The sequence below is a fragment of the Podarcis bocagei genome (genome assembly GCF_964188305.1).
Source record: "Podarcis bocagei genome assembly, chromosome: 7".
Lineage (NCBI taxonomy): Eukaryota > Metazoa > Chordata > Lepidosauria > Squamata > Lacertidae > Podarcis > Podarcis bocagei.
Genome location: NC_138132.1, coordinates 69750984 through 69771232, shown reverse-complemented (window position 1 = coordinate 69771232; position 20249 = coordinate 69750984). Strand labels below are relative to the sequence as shown.

The 20249-nt window shown below is 44.3% G+C and overlaps 1 protein-coding gene across 1 annotated transcript; it reads left to right on the top strand.

Annotated features, from left to right (window-relative positions):
- Positions 1-365: 365 nt before the first annotated feature.
- On the top strand, positions 366-20141 carry LOC308591491 (mucin-5AC-like; the record flags this gene model as incomplete). The annotated part of the gene is made up of 23 exons (XM_081202254.1): positions 366-414; positions 508-603; positions 2506-2601; positions 2694-2789; positions 3304-3408; positions 4086-4190; positions 6492-6663; positions 7204-7310; positions 7970-8071; positions 8575-8676; positions 10103-10286; positions 10637-10743; positions 11243-11341; positions 11840-11941; positions 12309-12410; positions 13589-13690; positions 14105-14279; positions 15262-15365; positions 15502-15594; positions 16629-16757; positions 17469-17640; positions 19075-19181; positions 20092-20141. Exons 11-23 carry the CDS (start codon positions 10192-10194, stop codon positions 20139-20141), a joined length of 1437 nt encoding a protein of 478 aa, XP_081058380.1. The 5' UTR covers positions 366-414; positions 508-603; positions 2506-2601; positions 2694-2789; positions 3304-3408; positions 4086-4190; positions 6492-6663; positions 7204-7310; positions 7970-8071; positions 8575-8676; positions 10103-10191.
- Between the last annotated feature and the right edge of the window lie 108 nt (positions 20142-20249).

The window sequence follows — 20249 nt, the reverse complement described above, 5'->3', positions numbered from 1 at the left end:
CTGGGTGGGTTATGCAGACCCCCTGGGGTCTGCAGATCACCAATTGGGAACCACTGATCTAGAATATTGTGTGTTCCCCACGTCTAAAAGGTGATTAGAATTTCTGGGAAGAGATGCCACCCAACTGCATTTTCTTTGGGTGGTAGACTGCACTGAATACCCACAATGTCCTTTGTGATATTTGCTTAATTTACAAATATAAATGTCAAGAATGAATTGAAGCAAGTGGGCATTCCTTCAAGGAGGCACAGAACCCCACAGTTCAGCTACCACTCCCAAGTCTGCACCCCAAGTTTAATCTCTGAACTCTTTCTTCAGAGCCCACTCCCCAGATTCCATTAAGACCAGAAACGACATTACCTCCAGCCCAGACACCACACCTTGGACCAGAACAAACCACCATTCTGAAGGGAGGTAGGAATTGAAACAGAGGTGTCTAATCAACTGGTTAGGATCTGTTTGCCATTTGAGTCATCTAGAACAATAATTTCTGAACCCTTTCTTCAGCCCCTACTCCACAGGTTCCATTGAGACCAGAGACGACTTTACCACCAGCCCAGACACCTCACCCTGGACCAGAACAAACCACCATTCTGAAAGGAGGTAGGTATGATGGGAAAGTTTGTTTTTCTGGGCAGGTTGCATTACCAAGTGTTTTCTTTTTCTTTTTCCCTGCCCGCAAACAGTTAATGAATGGCACTTCTGATTGGCCGGGGTTCCAAGAGCAGGAGTTGAAAAGGAGAGGATTTGGAGAGACAGATTTTAGGTTGGGAGACAGGTTTCAGTTTGGGAGATAGGGAGTGAGAAGAGAAAGAGTTGGTTCTGGGTAGAAACATCCACTCTGAGTAATATATCAAAAGCTACAGAAAGGAGTTTAGTGTGAAGGACAGTGTATGGTGTCCTGTGAGAGTAATAGGCCAGGAATTAACTGGGAAGCTGAGGCTGAGCCAGAAGTAGAAGCTGGAAAGATACAGTCTACTTAAGTCTTATTCCAGTCAGAAGGGGAGAGATTCTGCTACAAAAAGGGAATACAGTAGTGCCCCGCAAGACGAATGCCTCGCAAGACAAAAAACTCGCTAGACGAAAGGTTTTTCCGTTCGCGATTTGCCTCGCAAGACGAAATTTCCCTATGGGCTTGCTTCGCAAGACGAAAACGTCTCGCGGCTTTGTTTCCTTTGTCTAAAAACAAAGACATGTTTTGTTTATAAAGTTAATTTATTTTCCCTTCAATTTTTAAACTGCTCTTTACAGTATGTGTGACTTTAAAGAGCAGTTAATAAACTGTTGTTGTACCAAATTTGGCTTTGTTTGGACTTTTTTTGACCATAGGAACGCATTAATTGATTTTCAATGCATTCCTATGGGATTTCGTGCTTCGCAAGACGAAAAATTCGCTAGACGACAAAAATTGCGGAACGAATTAATTTCGTCTTGCGGGGCACCACTGTACTCCCAAACAAGTTAAGAGGGGTGTGGTGATCCCTTGGGTCTGTTACTTGGAGTACCTCAGCAGTAGGGTTGTCAAAGGGGTGTGTAACTGACAAGAAGTACCACCTTGTTTAAGAACCAATGTATTAAGCGGCAACAGCTGTGCAACTGAGAAAGAACTGAAGTGAAATAACTAGAAATAAGCTGAACATTTACCCTTTAGTCTAAAAACCCGTAACATCTACCTGAAGCGAAGTAACTGAACATAAGCAACTGAAGTTTAAAAGAAGCTGTGCTTGATCAGAAGTTCATAACAACACTTAGGTTTAGTATAAATATTATTAGGTGACCAGTTTCCTGAAAAAACATTATAACCAGAAGTGCCCTTTGTTTAATAAAATCTTTCTTGTTTATTTGATCAAATCCTGCCTGAGACTCCAAATCATAAAGTTTTCCCTCACACAAGCCCCCCCCCCACTAGATAATGTGGGGTAATTTGTAGAAATTCATGTAATTGGTGTACTGTGAGATGGTTGCACTATATTTGCGTGAGGGCGGGCCCAATGGCGCCGAGGGGGGGAAATGTCATTGTGCCATCACAGTAGGAATAGAAACAGAGATGCCTAATCAACTGATTGGGATCTGTTGCCATTTGAGTCGTCTAGATCAGTTGTTCCTAATTAGCTAAGTACTGCAGGCCCTCTGTTTTTCAAAAGTCAAGCCATGCACCCCATGCTTTTGAAAATTTTGATATCTCTGTAGAAGTTTTTGTTATGTGAATGGTGCCACAGACCCTCTGAGTGTCCACAGATCACCAACTGGGAACCACTGATCTAGAGTATTGTGTTTTCCCCACGTCTAAGCGGTGACTAGAATTTCTAGGAAGAGATGCCACCCAACTGAATTTCCTTTGGGTGGTAGACTGCACTGAATACCCACAATGTCTTTTGTGATATTTGCTTAATTTACAAATATAAATGTCAATAATGAATTGAAGCAAGTAGGCACAGAACCCCACAGTTCAGCTACCACTCCCAAGTCTGCACCCCAAGTTTAATCTCTGAACTCTTTCTTCAGAGCCCACTCCCCAGGTTCCATTGAGACCGGAGACAACTTTACCTCCAGTCCAGACGCCTCACCCTGGACCAGAACAAACCACCATTCTGAAGGGAGGTAGGAATGGAAACGGAAACGTCTAATCAACTGTAGGGATCTGTTTGCCATTTGAGTCAACTAGAACAATAATCTCTGAACTCTTTCTTCAGAGCCCACTCCCCAGGTTCCATTGAGACCGGAGACAACTTTACCTCCAGTCCAGACGCCTCACCCTGGACCAGAACAAACCACCATTCTGAAGGGAGGTAGGAATTGAAACAGAGGTGTCTAATCAACTGGTTAGGATCTGTTTGCCATTTGAGTCAACTAGAACAGTAGCTCATAATTAGCTACGTGCTCCTGGTCCTCTGTTTTTGACAAGCCGAGCCATGCGCCCCATGCTTTTGAAAATTTGACTTACCTATAGTAGTTTTTGTAATGTGAATGGTGCCACAGACGCCCCGGGGTGCGTTATGCAGACCCCCCAGGGTTCTCAGATCACCAGTTGGGAACCACTGATCTAGAATATTGTGTGTTCCCCATGTATAAGAGGTGACTAGAATTTCTGGGAAGAGATGCCACCCAATTGCATTTTATTTGGGTGGTAGACTGCACTGAACACTAACAATGTCCTTTGCGATATTTGCTTAATTTACAAATATAAATGTCAAGAATCAGTTGAAGCAAGTGGGCATTCCTTCAAGGAGGCACAGAACCCCACAGTTCAGCTACCACTCCCAAGTCTGCACCCCAAGTTTAATCTCTGAACTCTTTCTTCAGAGCCCACTCCCCAGATTCCATTAAGACCAGAAACGACATTCCCTCCAGCCCAGACACCTCACCTTGGACCAGAACAAACCACAAGTGCCGAAGGTCAGAAAGGAGGTAAGAAAAAGGGAAAGTGATGGCAAGGCACAGAATTAATTTAGCTCTGTTGATGTGCCATGTAGAATATTGGGCAGTCCTCACTTTTGAGTTGAGAGAGGAATTTCTGCACAGAGGTACCACCTGGTTCCATTTCCTTTGGATGACAGGGCTTCCTGGACACTCAACATCCTTTCTGATATTTGTTTGATTTGCAAATATCAAATTTGCAAATCAAACAATTCCACCTGTCACGAGTGGAGGAAAACAGGCTGGCCTTTCATGGGTCAAAAATCCCCATGGAGAAATATATGCATCTGATACTACTAAGGCTGAACCACAAGTTTCACCTATGGCATTTTTCTTCAGCCCCCACTCCCCACGTTCCATTAAGGCCATTAAGACCAGATACTACTTTACCTCCAGCCCAGACGCCTTACCTTGGACTAGAACAAACCACCACTGCAGGGGGTCAGAAGGGGGGGGTAGGAAGAGGAGAAAGAGGTGGCTAATCAGACCCAGTTGGGCTCTGCTGATGTTTGCATGATCTGGATTGAATCTAGATTCAGACCTCACCATCATGTCCAGCTTCCTGTTTTCCACCCTGGCCAACCATATACCCCTGGGAAACCCGCATGCCTCCCTCCCTCCCCCCAACAAGATACAACACAAGTTTCACCTCTAATCTTCTTCTTCAGCTCCCACCGCCCAGGCTCAGTTGGGACCAGAGACAACTTTTCCTCCAGCTCAGACACCTCAACCTGGACCAGAAGAAACCACCAGTGCTGAGAGTAAAAAAGGAGGTAAGAAAGGATTTAACCTGGGTCCTTCTGCATGCAAAGCAGATGATCTACCACTGAGTTACAGCACTTCCTCAACTTTTGAAAGATTGATGAACTAGGAGAGGGGACTGGAAAAGTTGCTTCCAAATTTTACAACTTCCCTTAGAAAAGAAAGAGACCACACATTTGGTAAGTTAAAAATGGTTTACTTACCAACTCATCAAAGGTCAGATTCATGTGCTTTTCTATACAGCAGCAAGAAAGACAGACAGTATGTATAACTTAGGTTTCAAAATGGTTCCAAATGTTTTCTAAATTATTTGTTTAGAAAAACCATGACAGCTTGCTAAAGCCACATAGTTTAAGCTCGGAGGATGGAGCTTAAGCCTGGTAGGGTTCACACAGTGGAAGGAAAGAACCAAGGCTTGATAACCTCTCAAGGTTAGGGGGAGTAACCTAGCTAAGTTTGACAGAACAGTCTACTCTATGGTCTTAACCCATTCATGCATTAAGCCTATGAGTCTGGATTTATCCCACACAGAGCTTAGTGTATAGGAGTCACAACCACCCTCTCTGCCACCCCCTTCTTTCTCTCTACCCTCAGTGGGCTACCAGAGAAGAGTCAGATCATTCTTGGCAGAGAGCTGAACTAATCACTTTCAGAGGGCTTCCCCCCAACTCTCCTACTTACACCACTCCATTCATTTCATATATTTTCCATTGCATTTTTTCTCACTCACTCCCCTCCCTGGCTCCACTCCAGCTGCATGAAATTAGGATGAGGGCTGCATGGGCCCATGGTGCACAATCTAGCTCAGGATTGTCTACACTGATTGGCAGTGGCTCTCCAGGGTTTCAAGCTGGAGCTCTTCCCATCCCTTCCTGGAGTTGCCAGGCATTGAACCTGGAACCTTCTGCATATTGCAAAGTTACAGCCCTTCCTCATAAAGATGTCCACAGAGTTGTATGCAGCATTAATCCTACCCAGGGTAGGCTCTTTGAAATCAATGAGCATGGCAGGCTCATCCATTAATTTTAATGGGTCTACTTTGAGCAGGACTTTTGTTGTTTGGTTGTTTAGTTGTGTCTGACTCTTCGTGACCCCATGGACCAGAGCACGCCAGGCACTCCTGTCTTCCACTGCCTCCCGCAGTTTGGTCAAACTCATGCTGGTAGCTTCAAGAACACTGTCCAACCATCTCGTCCTCTGTCATCCCCTTCTCCTTGTGCCCTCCATCTTTCCCAACATCAGGGTCTTTTCCAGGGAGTCTTCTCTTCTCATGAGGTGGCCAAAGTCTTGGAGCCTCAGCTTCACAATCTGTCCTTCCAGTGAGCACTCAGGGGTGATTTCCTTAGGAATGGATAGGTTTTATCTTCTTGCAGTCCATGGGACTCTCAAGAGTCTCCTCCAGCACCATAATTCAAAAGCATCAATTCTTCGGCGATCAGCCTTCTTTATGGTCCAGCTCTCACTTCCATACATCACTACTGGGAAAACCATAGCTTTAACTATACGGACCTTTGTTGCCAAGGTGATGTCTCTGCTTTTTGAGATGCTGGATCACTGCCTTGCCATGGCAAAGGAGCTTGAATAACTCAGAGAAGCTATGAGCTATGCCATGCAGGACCACCCAAGATGGACAGGTCATAATGGAGAGTTTTGACCAAACATGATCCACCTGGAGCAGGAACCGGCAAGCCACTCCAGTATCCCTGCCAAGAAAACTCCATGGAAAAAGAGCAGGACTTAGTTGGGTGCAACCCTTAGATTTCCTGTAGGCGTAAAAGACTAGCCTACATCAGAATCTCAGCCTCCTGCAGCAACATTTCTCTTTGAACTGCAAGGCACATCTGCAATCCCATCACAATGTGTGCATGAAAACATGCTGTGGTTTTACTTAGGGTTCCTGCTTCTGCATCCTCATTCAAATCTCTCCCTGGATTTTGGAGTTTTGGATTATGTGGCCTTGTTCCCCTATAGTACCTTTGCACAAGAAATTCTCCATCTTTTTCTTATTTTCCAAATGTTGAATGGAACCACACTATGTGCACACCTTTTGCATCAGTTTTCAGTCCCTTTTAGTTTAAATGTGGGGAACCTTTGACCCATCAGCCCCAGCAAGCATGATCAATGGCCAGGGATCATGGGAGGTGTAGTTCAGCAGCATCCAGAGGGTCAAAGGTTCCCTATTTTCTGTGTCCCTTTTCTACCTCCCCTGCTACACGTGCACCAATAAAACAGATGTATCTGTACTTTGTGTTTTGGTTTCAGGAGATTTTTAACTTTGTTGTCTTGTATTTTTGTTCTTGTTAATCCCCCAGTTTGCAGTACACGCTGGTTTGACGAAGATGATCCTTCTGGAACTGGGGACTACGAATTCTTCTTTGACATCTTGGACAAGTATCCCAATGACATTTGCTCTGAACCAACAGCTATAGAGGTCCAGACATTGGATGGGACCCCAGCTTCTGAGACTGGGCAGATATTTACTACGTGAGAATTTAGTATTGTGTGAAATGGGTCTTGGAAATTGGTGGGGGATTTATTATTATTATTAATAATTATTATTATTATTATTATTATTATTATTATTATTATTATTATTTAATTAATTTTTATTTTTATTTTACTGTGCCTTGAGCTTTCATTTTGTGTCCAAACTAGGGATATGAAAGAATAATAGAATTGTAGAGTTGGAAGGTATCCCAAGGGTCACCTAATCAAGGAATCACAGCGAAAGAATCCCCAAGAGATGGCCATGTAACTTCTTTTCAAAACTTCCAATGAATGAGAGTCCACTACACCTCTGAATAAGCATGCACAATGTTGCACTGGCAATGTGGTTTAATTCTTGTCGTAAAAGAAATGCAAAGCTCGACTTCAACTTTTACTTTTATTGGAATACCTGTAAATATCTTATGGCATGACTACACAGTCTCCTTTCATTATTGCCGTTTAAGGCATTGAAAATGCATTGAAAACCCTATGTGATAGCACAAGACAAGGCTATTAAGACTTATTTTCTCTGAACAGCAATGATGCTCGCACTGGCTTTTCCTGCATCCATGCCTCCCAGGGAAAAGGCAAGCGCTGTCATGACTACCAGGTGCGATTTACCTGCCCACTGTCTTTCTGCTCTGGTAAGTTTTTAACTGCTTTGTTCTTTGAATCCTGTTGATGAAATTCTTCCTGGTTCAGTGTGTAGAACAGATAATAGAATGCAGTCAGACAAACCACAGATTGTAGATTAAGTAATGCATGGATCATAGAGTTGGAAGAGACTGCAAGAGTCATCTAGTCCAACCCCTGCAATGCAGGATTTTTTTTGCCCAATAATAATAATAATAATTTATTATTTATACCCCGCCCATCTGGCTGGGCTTCCCCAGCCACTCTGGGAGACTTCCAACAAAATATTAAAATACCGTAGTACATCAAACATTAAAAGCTCCCCTAAACAGGGCTGCCTTCAGATGTCTTCTAAAAGTCTGGTAGTTGTTGTTCTCTTTGACATCTGATGGGAGGGCATTCCACAGGGTGGGCACCACTACCGAGAAGGCCCTCTTACTGGTTCCCTGTAACTTGGCTTCTCACGGTGAGGGAACCCCCAGAAGGCCCTCGGTGCTGGACCTCAGTGTCCAGGTAGAACGATGGGGGTGGAGACGCTCCTTCATGAATGAAAGAGGAAGAAGAGGGGAAAAGACAGATGAATGTTTGGCTAATACACAAAAAATGAAGCTCCTTCTTTGGAGAGCCAGCTCCATCACAGTGGCCTGAAACTCAGAATCTTTTCCTATAGGTGGTGAGATCCCAACCACCCCGGGACTAGAACCTGTTACACCTCCTGCCCCAACTCCCACCTTGAAACAAGTTGAAAGCATTCCAGAAATCCCAGTGAAAGGTACGTATGCCACCCTATAGCTATTCCAAGAAATACTTGGGCTATATAACCAAAGTGTCAAAGAATCCTATCCACGTGCTGGAGAAAAAGCCCTTCTCTGGATGCCATTCTTGGGAGAAGAACTAAAAGGTGAAAAATTTCACACACTTTGGTAACAGGAAATGGAACTACAGGAGCTGAAAGCTACACAAACTTGCTCAAATTCCAGAATTAATTTTAGGAATCCTTCTGCATCATTTGTCTGGAATCCCGGGGAATGGAAAGCAGGACAAAGTTAGCTGAAGAGCCAATAAAGAAATAGTAGAAATAATCCCATCTCCTAGCAGTAGCAGATTATATACACGTTATGCAGTGTACAGTCCTAAGGAAGATAGCATCTGGAGGTGGAGCTCAAAGAACAAGTGCCTAAGGAATAAGCAGAGGGCCATAGCATTTCCTGGGAGGGACGACTGCATCGCATTGGTCCTCATCTTTTAGCCTCAAATTGGAATCTTCCTCCATAGGTGGTGAAATCCCATCCACACCAGGTCCAGAGCCAGTAACATCTCCTGCCCCAACACCAACCTTGGAAGAAATTAAAGGCAGTCCAAAAATCCCAGTAAAAGGTAGGCATGCAATACTACAGCTATCTTGAGAGATTCTGGGGATACATACAGAAGTGTCAAAAGTCCTATCCACCTGCTGGAGAAAAAGCCCTTCTCTGAACGCTATTCTTGGGAGAAGACCCCAAAAGTGGATAATTTCACACACTTTGGTAACATGAAGTAGAACTACAGGAACTGAAAGCTACACAAACTTGCTCAAATTCCAGAATTTATTTTAGGAATCCTTCTACATCATTTGTCTGGAATCCCGGGAGAATGGAAAGCAGGACAAAATTAGCTAAAGAGCCAATAAAGAAATAGTAGAAATAATCCCATCTCCTAGCAGTGGCGGACTTTGGGCTTTCAAATTTCAGCAGCACTCTATGCAACACCCCAAAACATATTTTTTTTTTGGGGGGGGGAGCTCAACTCTCAGTTTCTGTTCTAAGTCATTGTTGTGGGACTCCCTGTACCACCTTCTTGGCTCAGTGCTCAGTGTGGGTGAACCGGTTGTTCTCCCCTAAATCTGCCTTTGCTCCTAGATCTAGTCCAAATAAATAAATAAATAAATACTCATCTATGTTGTCCCAGATGATTGCTTTAACTGACAGATCACAACCATGCCACAGTCTGCCTTCTAGTAGACTTCTCCTTGCTCTAAGTAATAGTGGTCAGCAGTGCTCACCTGACCTGTTATCACTGGTGTTACTGCAGTTTACTAGGAGTGACTGGCGGCAGAGAGGTTGGCATGGTGCAAATGCACCAGCAGGAACACTGGATTGGTTCCAGCAGTGCATTCTACCACAACGACCACGCTTCTGCCTTGCCACTGCTCAGAAGTCAAAGCACTGCAGCCCCACCAAGTGCTACTGGCTCTTACCTTAACATGTCAGCCCCCAAGTAAGTACCCTCTCCCACCTACCCACACACCACAACACAGCTCACCGCAGCAGGGGAAAAAAACCAAGGTATGTCATCAACACAGAGCCTGTTTCAAGAAGTGCTCCATTTGGGACATGTGCAAGAGTCAAAAGTGGTGTCCACAGGCTGGAGAGCAAGTTGTTCTCTGTGTGCAGTCTTTGGAGAAAGACCTAGAATTGGGATGGGAAATTTGTGGGCCTTCCAGATTTTGCTGGACTCCCAGCATCCCAGACAGTTGAACATGCTGGCTGAGGAGTATAGGAACTGGAGTCCAACAACATATAGGGGTCATAAAGTCCCACAGCCTGACCTAGAAGGTAAAAAAATGGAAATTATAGATGTGTGTATAGATGTAGATATCATACAAGAGATTCCAATTAATTTGAAAAATAAGCATAGCACTGAATTCCCAATTCAGAGGCCTTTGATTTGACTATCCTTGGACACTGGCAAGGCACCAAGGCTTCTCTTCTTCAGATGCTTCATAAGCATTCTAAGAAACCTCCTATCGCTTCTCTTTTGATAGAGTCTCCTTCCACTTGCAAGACGCGCTGGTTTAACGAAGACAATCCTTCGGGTGATGGGGACCAGGAATTCCTTTTTAACCTCATTCAGATGCACCCTCAGGAGATATGCAGAATGCCACTTGCGATCGAGGTCCAGACTGTGGATGGGATCCCAGCTTTGAAGGCTGGGCAACCGATTGCTGTGTGAGATGTTAAGCCTTTCTTGTATGCAATGCAATTTTTAATTGCCTAGCTGCAAAGCTGCAGAAACATAAGAAGCTTCCTTACCTTGAGTCAAACCAATTGCCCATCTTGCTCAGTATTGTAAAAACTGACTGGCAGCAGCTCTCTAGGATTGCTGGCAGGGATGTCTCCAAGTTCTCCCTGGAGATGCTGGCGACAGAGCCTGGTACCTTCAGCTTGCAAGGCAGATGTTCTACCACTGAGTTACAGCCCTGCCCCTATTTCTATGGTTACAGACTTTGCTCTGTCTCAGTACCTCCTAACATTCTGTGCACTGCAACTGCAACCTATCTGCTTCTTTCTCTGAGCAGGCATGATGTCATCACTGGCTTTTCCTGCATCAATGCTGAACAAGCGAAAGGGCAACTCTGCTACGACTACCAAGTGCGGTTCACCTGTTCAGCACCCTTTTGCTCCAGTAGGTTTCTAAGCGTGCTTTTCTAATAATTATGCAGTGATAATTTGCTTTAGTTTGCAGGAATGAACGCACTCACCTTTAGCTTATAATGTTCCCCATACAGGTAAAGAGAAAAGAAAAAATAATGCAGCCACCTTCTTCTGTCAGTCTGGTGCAGCTTGGGGTGGTGTCATAATCTCACATTTCACATAAATAGCCATATTTCAAATTAGAAAATGCAAATATCCCCACCACCAAGGAATGGCACACATGAATAGCATTCTCTAGACTACAAGCACACCACATTCTGAAAGCAGGTAGCTCAGACAGGTGAACTAAGACACAGATTATGTACACGTTGTGCCATATACAGTCCTAAGGAAGGTAGCATCTGGAGATGGAAAGCAAAGAACAATTGCCTAAGGAAGAAGCAGAGGGCCATAGCATTTCTTGTGAGGGATGACTCCATCGCATTGGTCCTCATCCTTTAGCCTCAAATTGCAATCTGCTTTCTCCATAGGTGAGATCCCACCCACCCTGGGACCAGAACCTGTTACACCTCCTGCCCCAACTCCCACCTTGAAACAAGTTGAAAGCAGTCCAGAAATCCCAGTGAAAGGTACGTATGCTATAGCTATCCCAAGAGATACTTAGGCTATATAACCAAAGTGTCAATGATCCTATCCACGTGCTGGAGAAAAAGCCCTTCTCTGGATGCCATTCTTGGGAGAAGAACCAAAAGGTGAAAAATTCTGTACACTTCGGTAACAGGAAGTGGAACTACAGGAGCTGAAAGCTACATGAACTTGCTCAAATTCTGGAATTGATTTTAGGAATCCTTCTACATCATTTGTCTGGAATCTTGGGGGAATGGAAAGCAGGACAAAGTTAGCTAAAGAGCCAATAAAGAAATAGTAGAAATAATCCCATCTCCTAGCAGTAGCAGATTATATATACGTTATGCAGTATATAATCCTAAAGAAGGTAGCATCTGGAAGTGGAGCTCAAAGAACAATTGCCTAAGGAATAAGCAGAGGGCCACAGCATTTCCTGGGAGGGGTGACTCCATCGCATTGGTCCTCATCCTTTAGCCTCAAATTGGAATCTTCCTCCATAGGTGGTGAAATCCCATCCACACCAGGTCCAGAGCCAGTAACATCTCCTGCCCCAATACCAACCTTGGAAGAAATTAAAGGCAGTCCAAAAATCCCAGTAAAAGGTAGGGATGCAATACTATCTTCAGAGATACTGGGGATACATACAGAAGTGTCAAAAGTGCTATCCGTGTGCTAGAGAGAAAAGTGGTCTCTGGGTGCCATTCTTAGGAGAAGACCTAGCAGGTTTGGTAACATGAAGTGGAAAGCAAATGTGAAGGGACTGTAAACTAAAGCAAACTGAACAGATTGGGTCAGGGGAGAGGCGCATAGCCCCTCTATATATGATCCTTGAGAAGGGGTAAAAGGGAAGAACAAAAAAAGGGATGGTGAAGGTCAAATAAATAATGGAATGTAGCCTTTCCTTCAAAGCCTCCCACAGTCACACTGGTCCCCTTCCTTCAGCCTCAAGCTCATAATCTTTTTCCATAGGTGGTGAGATCCAGTCCACACCAGCACCAGAGCCTGTTACACCTCCTGCTCCAACTCCCACCTTGGAGCAAGTGCAAAGCAGTCCAAATATCCCAGCAAAAGGTATGTATGCAACGCCTGTGCTGTTTCAAGAGACGGACTGTTTGGAATAAATAAGGGTAACCTATAGTATTCCCCTCATAGAGATTGCTCTTAGGATATTCTATACATCTCTAACCCTTTTGCCTAGAAGGAAACAGGAAACAACAGAGAAAGCAGAAAGAGCTTAAAACTAAATACAGTGGTACCTCGGGTTTCAAACGCCTCAGGTTACAAACGCTTCAGGTTACAAACTCTGCTAACCTGGAAGAGGTACCTCGAGTTGAGAACTTTGCCCCAGGATGAGAACGGAAATCGTGTGCCAGCGGCGCAGTGGCAGCAAGAGGCCCCATTAGTGAAAGCACACCTCTAGTTAAGAACAGTTTCAGGTTAAGAACGGTCCTCCGGAATGAATTAAGTTCATAACTAGAGGTACCACTGTATAGGAAACTTACCAGGAGAGGGGAAATTAAGTAGGAAACTTATCAGATGCAATTTTATTTATTCAAAGTAGGGAAAATCACAGAAGCGTTTTATGTTTTTTAATGACTTGCCCTCAAATAAATACTGGTCTATTTATCTAAACAAGGGTAGGGTTGAACCATTAACAAAGAGACCTTTTCATTTGGACTTCCTTGAGCACAGTTGGTCAAAGCACACCATAACTGCTTCTGTATAAAACAAAGCCCTGTGCTCCCCACATTCACTATAATAGGTAACCAAATTGGATAAAATTTGCAAACACAGGAGCCCCTCTAGAGGAGATTAAGCCTGCCAAACCTCAGGTGTATAGGTTTAGTTGCTTTATGTGGGGGACGTAAAAGGCATTATTCCCCCCCCCAAAAAAAAAAAATTCTTGGGGAAGGGATTCCTTTCTTGCTCTTTTCTACCTCAAAATAATTAAGAGCTAGCTAAGCGGCATGTATTCCTGCATATATTTATATACTGCAGCCTCACATCAACCTTTCCCTTTGGGAGCTGAGTTCAAACCCCACTCAGACCAGGGTTTAAATTCCTACTTAGCCATGAAAGTTTATCCTACCTCAGAGGGTTGCCATGCAGATTAAAAAAATTAAGTGAGGAACGATGTATCATACTACCTTATGCTCCTTGGGGGATAGGTATGATATAAATGAAATAATGAAATAAATAGCATTCATGCAAGAACATTTTCACTCCAGCCATCAACCACTTTTCTACAGGTGACCAGAATCAACCTGGAGCAGGATTAGAGCCTGTTACCCTTCTAGCCCCAACTGCTGTCTCTCCAGAAGTGAAAACTGGATCCCAGGTTCAAGAGCAAGGTGTGTGTGTGTGTGCGTGCATGCGAGCAATATGCCTTCATTTGTGTTACCTGCTCCAAGTCGGCAGAAGCATGGTTGCTTAAAATCGACTTAATTAAAACTTGTTATTCTTTTTATAGGATTGTCTCCAAAGTTAGTCCTACTCAGAGGAGAACAATTGAAAATAATGAACATGACTAAGTTAGGTCCATTAATTTCAATAGGTCTACTCTGAGTAAAACTCAGTTGACTACCACTCCAGTATCTTGAAGGGCAGGCATGGGCTGGTTGGCTGAAACACTGGGCAGGAGCAATTCACTCTCCAGCATGTTGTTGTAGCTCTGGCTTGTTTCCACTTGGGGGCGAACAGAGAACGCCTTCCCATTGTTATCACTGTTTAATGAGCTACAACTCATATTTCTTTTTCTTCTTCAGCTTGCAAGACCAATTGGTTTGACCGGGATAATCCTTCTGGGACTGGGGACTACGAACTTCTTTCTGACATCATGGATGAAAATGAAATTGACGCAATCTGTCTTGAACCAATTGCAATTGAGGTCCAGACAGTGGATGGGATCCCAGCTTCCGAGACTGGGCAACAGTTTGCTGTGTAAGATTCCATGGGATGAGTTTGGAGATGATTGGCAGAAGTTGTCTGAGCTGGCTCTTAAGTGAGCCTGGTTGGCTGTCTATAAACGATTTTCTTTGGCAGCCAAGACTGCTCCACGTTGTATCTAGCAGATGTTGTGTGCGCTGCTTCTTTGTCAGCTGTGAAGGTCTCCCCAGATATCTCATAGACACGGGTTTACCATCTCCAGAGAGAAGGTGGCCTTGAATGGGAATAAGGGCGTTTGCCTTTATGAGAACTTTGGCGATCTGTGAGTTGGTTGAGTGAAATCATAGAATTGTAGGGTTGGAAGTAGCCTCCAACTACCAGTAGTTCAACTCGCTGCAATGTAAGAATCATAGATAAATAATTCCTGACAGAGGGCCACCCAACCTCCAAAGAAGTAGAGTCCACCCCATTCCAAGAGCCAAGCAGCTCATATCAAAAGAAAGTCCTTCCTAATGTCTGCTCAGAATCTCCTTTCTTGTAAATTGAAATAAGCATTGTGGACCTAATTCTAAGATTTGTTCTGTCCTCTGGAATAGGCACATGTGGTGTTTGCAACTGAGGCTGCCATGGATCTGAAGCTATCATCACATGTTGGAAGCATCATTCTATGGCAGGCATAGGCAAACTCAGCCCTCCAGATGTTCTGAGACTACAACTACCATCATCCCTAGCTAACAGGACCAGTGGTCAGGGATGGTGGGAGTTGTAGTCCCAAAACATCTGGAGGGCCAAGTTTGCCTATGCCTATTCTATAGCTGGTCAGTTGGGTACTTGCAGCCCTGGAAGCACAGCTTCAGTTGCACGACAGCTTCAGGGTCTGACTTCCCCATAAGCCATGACAGCTTCCTTCACTCCTGTTTGTGGGTTTGGCTTTCCCTGCCTCCCTGGCCATGTTGGGATGTCACCTCAAATGACTGCCAGAGCTCTATCTCCTTCAGCTGTTCCGTGTCTGCTTTGCCTCCTGTGATCCAAACAGGAATGATTCTACCCGTGGATTTGCCTGCGTCAATGCCCACCAGGGAAAAGGTGTCATCTGCCTTGATTATCAGGTGCGGTTCACCTGTCCTGATTCCTTCTGTGGTGAGTAACAAAGACCCCCCAATCATACAAGAAAGCAGAGCTGATTGAAAAGGCTTTGCATTAGGGATAAGCTGTGGTTTAACCCACAGCACCACCCGCGTCCCTAATGTCACCTAAATTACATATATGTTTCCAGCAGGAAAAGGCCAGCCTGGGGTGGAATCCACATCTGCTGCAACTGCTGCACCTGTACCAGCAACACAGGAGACGAACCAGTTCCCCACTCAAGGTAAGGAATGGAGGTGTGCGCAGCTGAAGAACTAGAAAACGTGGAAACATTAAGCCACACAGCTCCTCGTATACACAAATATTATTACATTATTACACACACACACACACCCCGCATTTATATTCCACGGAGCTGTGACCTTCACTGGGGGAGAACATTTTCAGGCAAGGAAATGCTTTCAAGATGCCACTCTGTGCTTCCTGTCCTGCGGAGTTGAGGAAAGGCAGTTGGCGGAGCACATGGGAAACATAGAATCATAGAACTGCAGAGTGGAAAGAGACCCAATGGTCATCTAGTCCAAACCCCCTACAATGAAGGAATAATCCAGCTTCAATCCCAGCTTTTCTATGGATTGTTCCAATTCAGCAGTAATCGGGGGGGGGGGGTTCCCAGGGAAAGCGACAGACCGAAAGGAAAACCTCTGGGACCCTGTGCCTTGAAATCACAGAATGAAGAGAAGAGATTATGGGACAAAGGGAAGTGTAGATGAGCCCTCGGTGTGGAGGTGTTACTGAAGGAAAAGGATTCAGCATCTATCCTGATTTTCCAATTTCTTTCCTTTTTTAAAAAAAATGTTTTTATTAACAATTTCAACATAACAGATTATCAAAGCATATAATATTCATTACTTCCCCCCCTTTCCCACCCCCTTCAAACCCTCCCACCCACTCCAAAGACTTCCCTAAGCTCCTCTCTCTGATTTCTCAGCACATATTATTCTCTGCATGTTATGAAATTATACATATCCTTACCTTATCTGTCTACCCTGTTAGCAACCAATAGATTGGTGTGTGTTTATTCAAAACCTGCCAAGAAGTCCATTTCATTTTGTTGTCTTTTTAGATAATTTGTAAAAAGCTCCCATTCTTCCTTAAAGTCACAGTTGTCCTTGTCCCGCAATTTGTATGTCAATTTAGCCAGCTCTGCATAACTCATCCATTTTTCTTGCCGCTGTTCTTTCATTGGGAGATTTTCCCATTTCTTTCCAAGATCTCCCTTCTCAGAAGTAATGGTGCCAATCACTTTCCCAACAGGCCAGGATCAGTCTGGGCTGACGCCTGCAGCTAGCACACCTGTTGACTCTCTGCCTCTGCAGACAACGACAGCTAATACCCCCATCGACACTGTGCCAGTCCAAACGACTCCCCAAAGCCCTGCACCAGGTAAAGAGCAAAATCCAAATGAAAAATTCTAGCCATGAATTTTACATCTCATTATCATTATTATTAACTGGACACAAAGCTATCGTGTCTGGGTCTCAGGGGACTGCAACGCTCTTCATATTGCATCTCTTTAATTTTGCGTGAATTGGGCTGTTTTCTGTTCGTTTGCCCACCGTGCCGACTTGCAACTATGCTGACACATAGGCCTGTGTTTCTCAGAAGTTCAGTTCATTTGGACCTCTGTGGGTGGTGCTGTGGGTTAAACCACAGAACCTAGGACTTGCCGATCAGAAGGTTGGCGGTTCGAATCCCCGCAACAGGGTGAGCTCCCGTTGCTTGGTCCCTGCTCCTGCCAACCTAGCAGTTTGAAAGCACGTCAAAGTGCAAGTAGATAAATAGGTACCACTCCGGCGGGAAGGTAAACGGCATTTCCATACGCCGCTCTGGTTCGCCTGAAGTGGCTTAGTCATGCTGGCCATATGACCCAGAAGCTGTACGTCGGCTCCCTCGGCCAATAAAGCGAGATGAGCACCGCAACCCCAGAGTCAGCCACAACTGGTCAGGGGTCCCTTTACCTTTACCTTTACATGCTCTGAAAACATAGATGTCCATGGGTTTATTTTTATTGCAACCATAAGCAGAGAGGAATATGGGGCTGGAAGGTTTGCAACAATTTCTAATACTCTACTCTCTTGGTTTCTTCTCCCTTAGTTTGCAAGACAAAATGGTTAAACCGGGACAATCCCAGTGCAACTGGGGACTATGAGCTGATATACTACCTCAAAAAGGACTATCCAAAAGCCATTTGCAACAAGCCACTTGCTATCGAGGTCCAAACTGTGGATGGAATCCCAGCTTCTCAGACAGGACAGATATTTTCCAGGTGAGAATTCCTCTCTGGCTTGGGTTGGGAAGACGGAGATGATGGCTATAGGTTGCATCCAGGGTCAATTCCACTCTGTTGAATTAATGAGCATGACTAACATAGGTCCATTAATTTCATCAGCTCCTCTCTAAGTAGAACTTAATTGGATAGAACTGTATAATTTTGTTTTATTTTGCATTTAAGACCAGGGTGGAATCTACACACATTTAAAAAAATGCTGTGAAAATGCTTTTTTAAAAAACATCTAGTGTCACATTTGTATATTGCACTTTACAACACATTTAAAACGTTTTATTTGTAGCTGTACAGCTGAGTCCCAGGACTGGGATGATGAATCGGGTGGCTTAACTCTGACAGGCACAATGCTCTTTCAGAGTTAGAGAATGGTTGTCCCTGAAATCACCCTCACAGGAATTTTAACGGTGTACTCATGCCATCAGTTTCAATGTATGGCTATTTTGGCAATCTGCCTTATTTCACCTACAAATGATTTTTTTAAAAATGGAAGGCAATTTGAGAAAGTCACCCTAAACAAATAACAGCAGCAATTAGAAAAAACAGAATCATAGAATTGTGGAGTTGGAAGGGAAAACCAGTTCAACCCCTGCAATACAGGACTTGCAACTAAAGAACCCGACAGATAAAGGTAAAGGGACCCCTGACCATTAGGTCCAGTCGTGGCTGACTCTGGGGTTGCGGTGCTTATCTCGCTTTATTGGCCGAGGGAGCCGGCATACAGCTTCCAGGTCATGTGGCCAGCATGACTAAGCCGCTTCTGGCGAACCAGAGCAGCGCACAGAAATGCCGTTTACCTTCCCTCTGGAGCGGTACCTATTTATCTACTTGCACTTTGACATGCTTTCGAACTGCAAGGGTAGCAGGAGCTGGGACCGAGCAATGGGAGCTCACTCCGTCGCAGGGATTTGAACCGCCAACCTTCTGATCGACAAGTCCTGGGCTCTGTGGTTTAACCCACAGCACTCTGTTAAAAAACTTCCAAGGAGAGTCCACTACCTTCCAAGGGAGTCCATTCCACTGTTAAACAGCTCTTGCCGTCGGAAAGTTCATCAGCCCTTGCAAAGGCACAATAAGTTGACAGGCAGTTCCTGCAAACCCCACTTTGCCATGACTTTTCCTGTCCTGCACCTGCTACCATCTATGGCATCAGGTGTGGGGCAGGTGACTATAGCTTAGCAAAAACAACCTTGTGGGCCAAACAGGGAGGGTTGCCCGGTCTGGTTGGGCCTGTTGGCTGAAGGTTCCTAGCTTCTGATGTAAGCAGGAAAACAATCTGTGCACAATACAGTCCACTGGAGTTCAACCAGCTTTTGCCACGTATACTGGAAATCAGGAACTGGCCACTCTCTCAAATTTGGCTACTATTTTTTCCCTGTACCTGTCCCCCATACTCTGCCTTGTGTCGTTGAGCAGGAATGATGCAGTCAATGGGTTCGCTTGCATCAATGCCCAGCAAGGAAAAAGGGGTGTCTGCCATGACTATAAGGTCCGGTTCACCTGCCCAGAATCTTTCTGTTCAGGTGAGTGTCGATATCACATCCAGTTCTTATATGGAGCAGCCAGGGGAAATGGGTCGTGCAAAGGATTCCCCTCTTTCAAGTTAACTGTGAACTTACCCAATATCACATGTCATGCGCCCGGTATTCACCACACCAACTCTCTTCCCTGTGACTTGGCTGGATGTGTCTGAAATGCTTGTCATCTGAACTTCTCCCCAGATTGGGGAATTTTTGAACTCTTAGTCTTATTTCTGCAGGGGGAGCCAATGTCTTGAGTATTCGCCACTGTTCTCTTTAGTTTTTAATTTCCAAATTGCACACACACCATTGGCTGCTGGGGAAAGGGAAGCAATGTGATTCAGTTTGCATTTAAAGGCTAATCCACACTTTCTGAAGCAATACGCGAACTGAAACACAGCCATCCTTTGACATTTGCACTTCTCTGAATTGTGCTTTTAAGTTCTCCAGCCGAGTAATGTGTGCAAAAATGCACCCACGGAGGTAAAATGTGCATAAAAATGGATATGTTAGCGAAAATTATATACAAAAAATGTATGGGAGGAAGTGCTTTGCAAAAATGCATTAGGAAAAAATTGTACTAAAATGTTTGTAAATTTTCATGAGGATTTTTAATTATTATTGCTATCTGATGAGGAAATGCAGAGATCTGAATTTAAGGCTGGGAAAATGAGGAAATGAAAGAAACTGAAATTGGCAGATTCATCTATCTCTGTTTGCTGCATCTTCCCATTCTTTCAGGTCTCTCTTCCAACAATACTGACATACATAGATTAAACATTGCCAAAGGGGGGGGTGCAATTGTATGTATGATTGCAAAAGGATTCATGTGTGGTGTTTTACCAGTGCTTTGTGCCTGTGTGTATGCTGAGAAAAACGGCAAAAAGCAAAGTTGATCTAATTGTGCATACAGTTGGTGTCGTCCTCATTCTTTGCTTTATCAAGGTGCTGATGTACCAGTAAAACACTGCACAAAATTAATCCTGAAGCAATTGTACATACAACCACAGCAGAGTTCCTTTGTTTAAGTATTTTATCAATAATAATAATAATAATAATAATAATAATAAT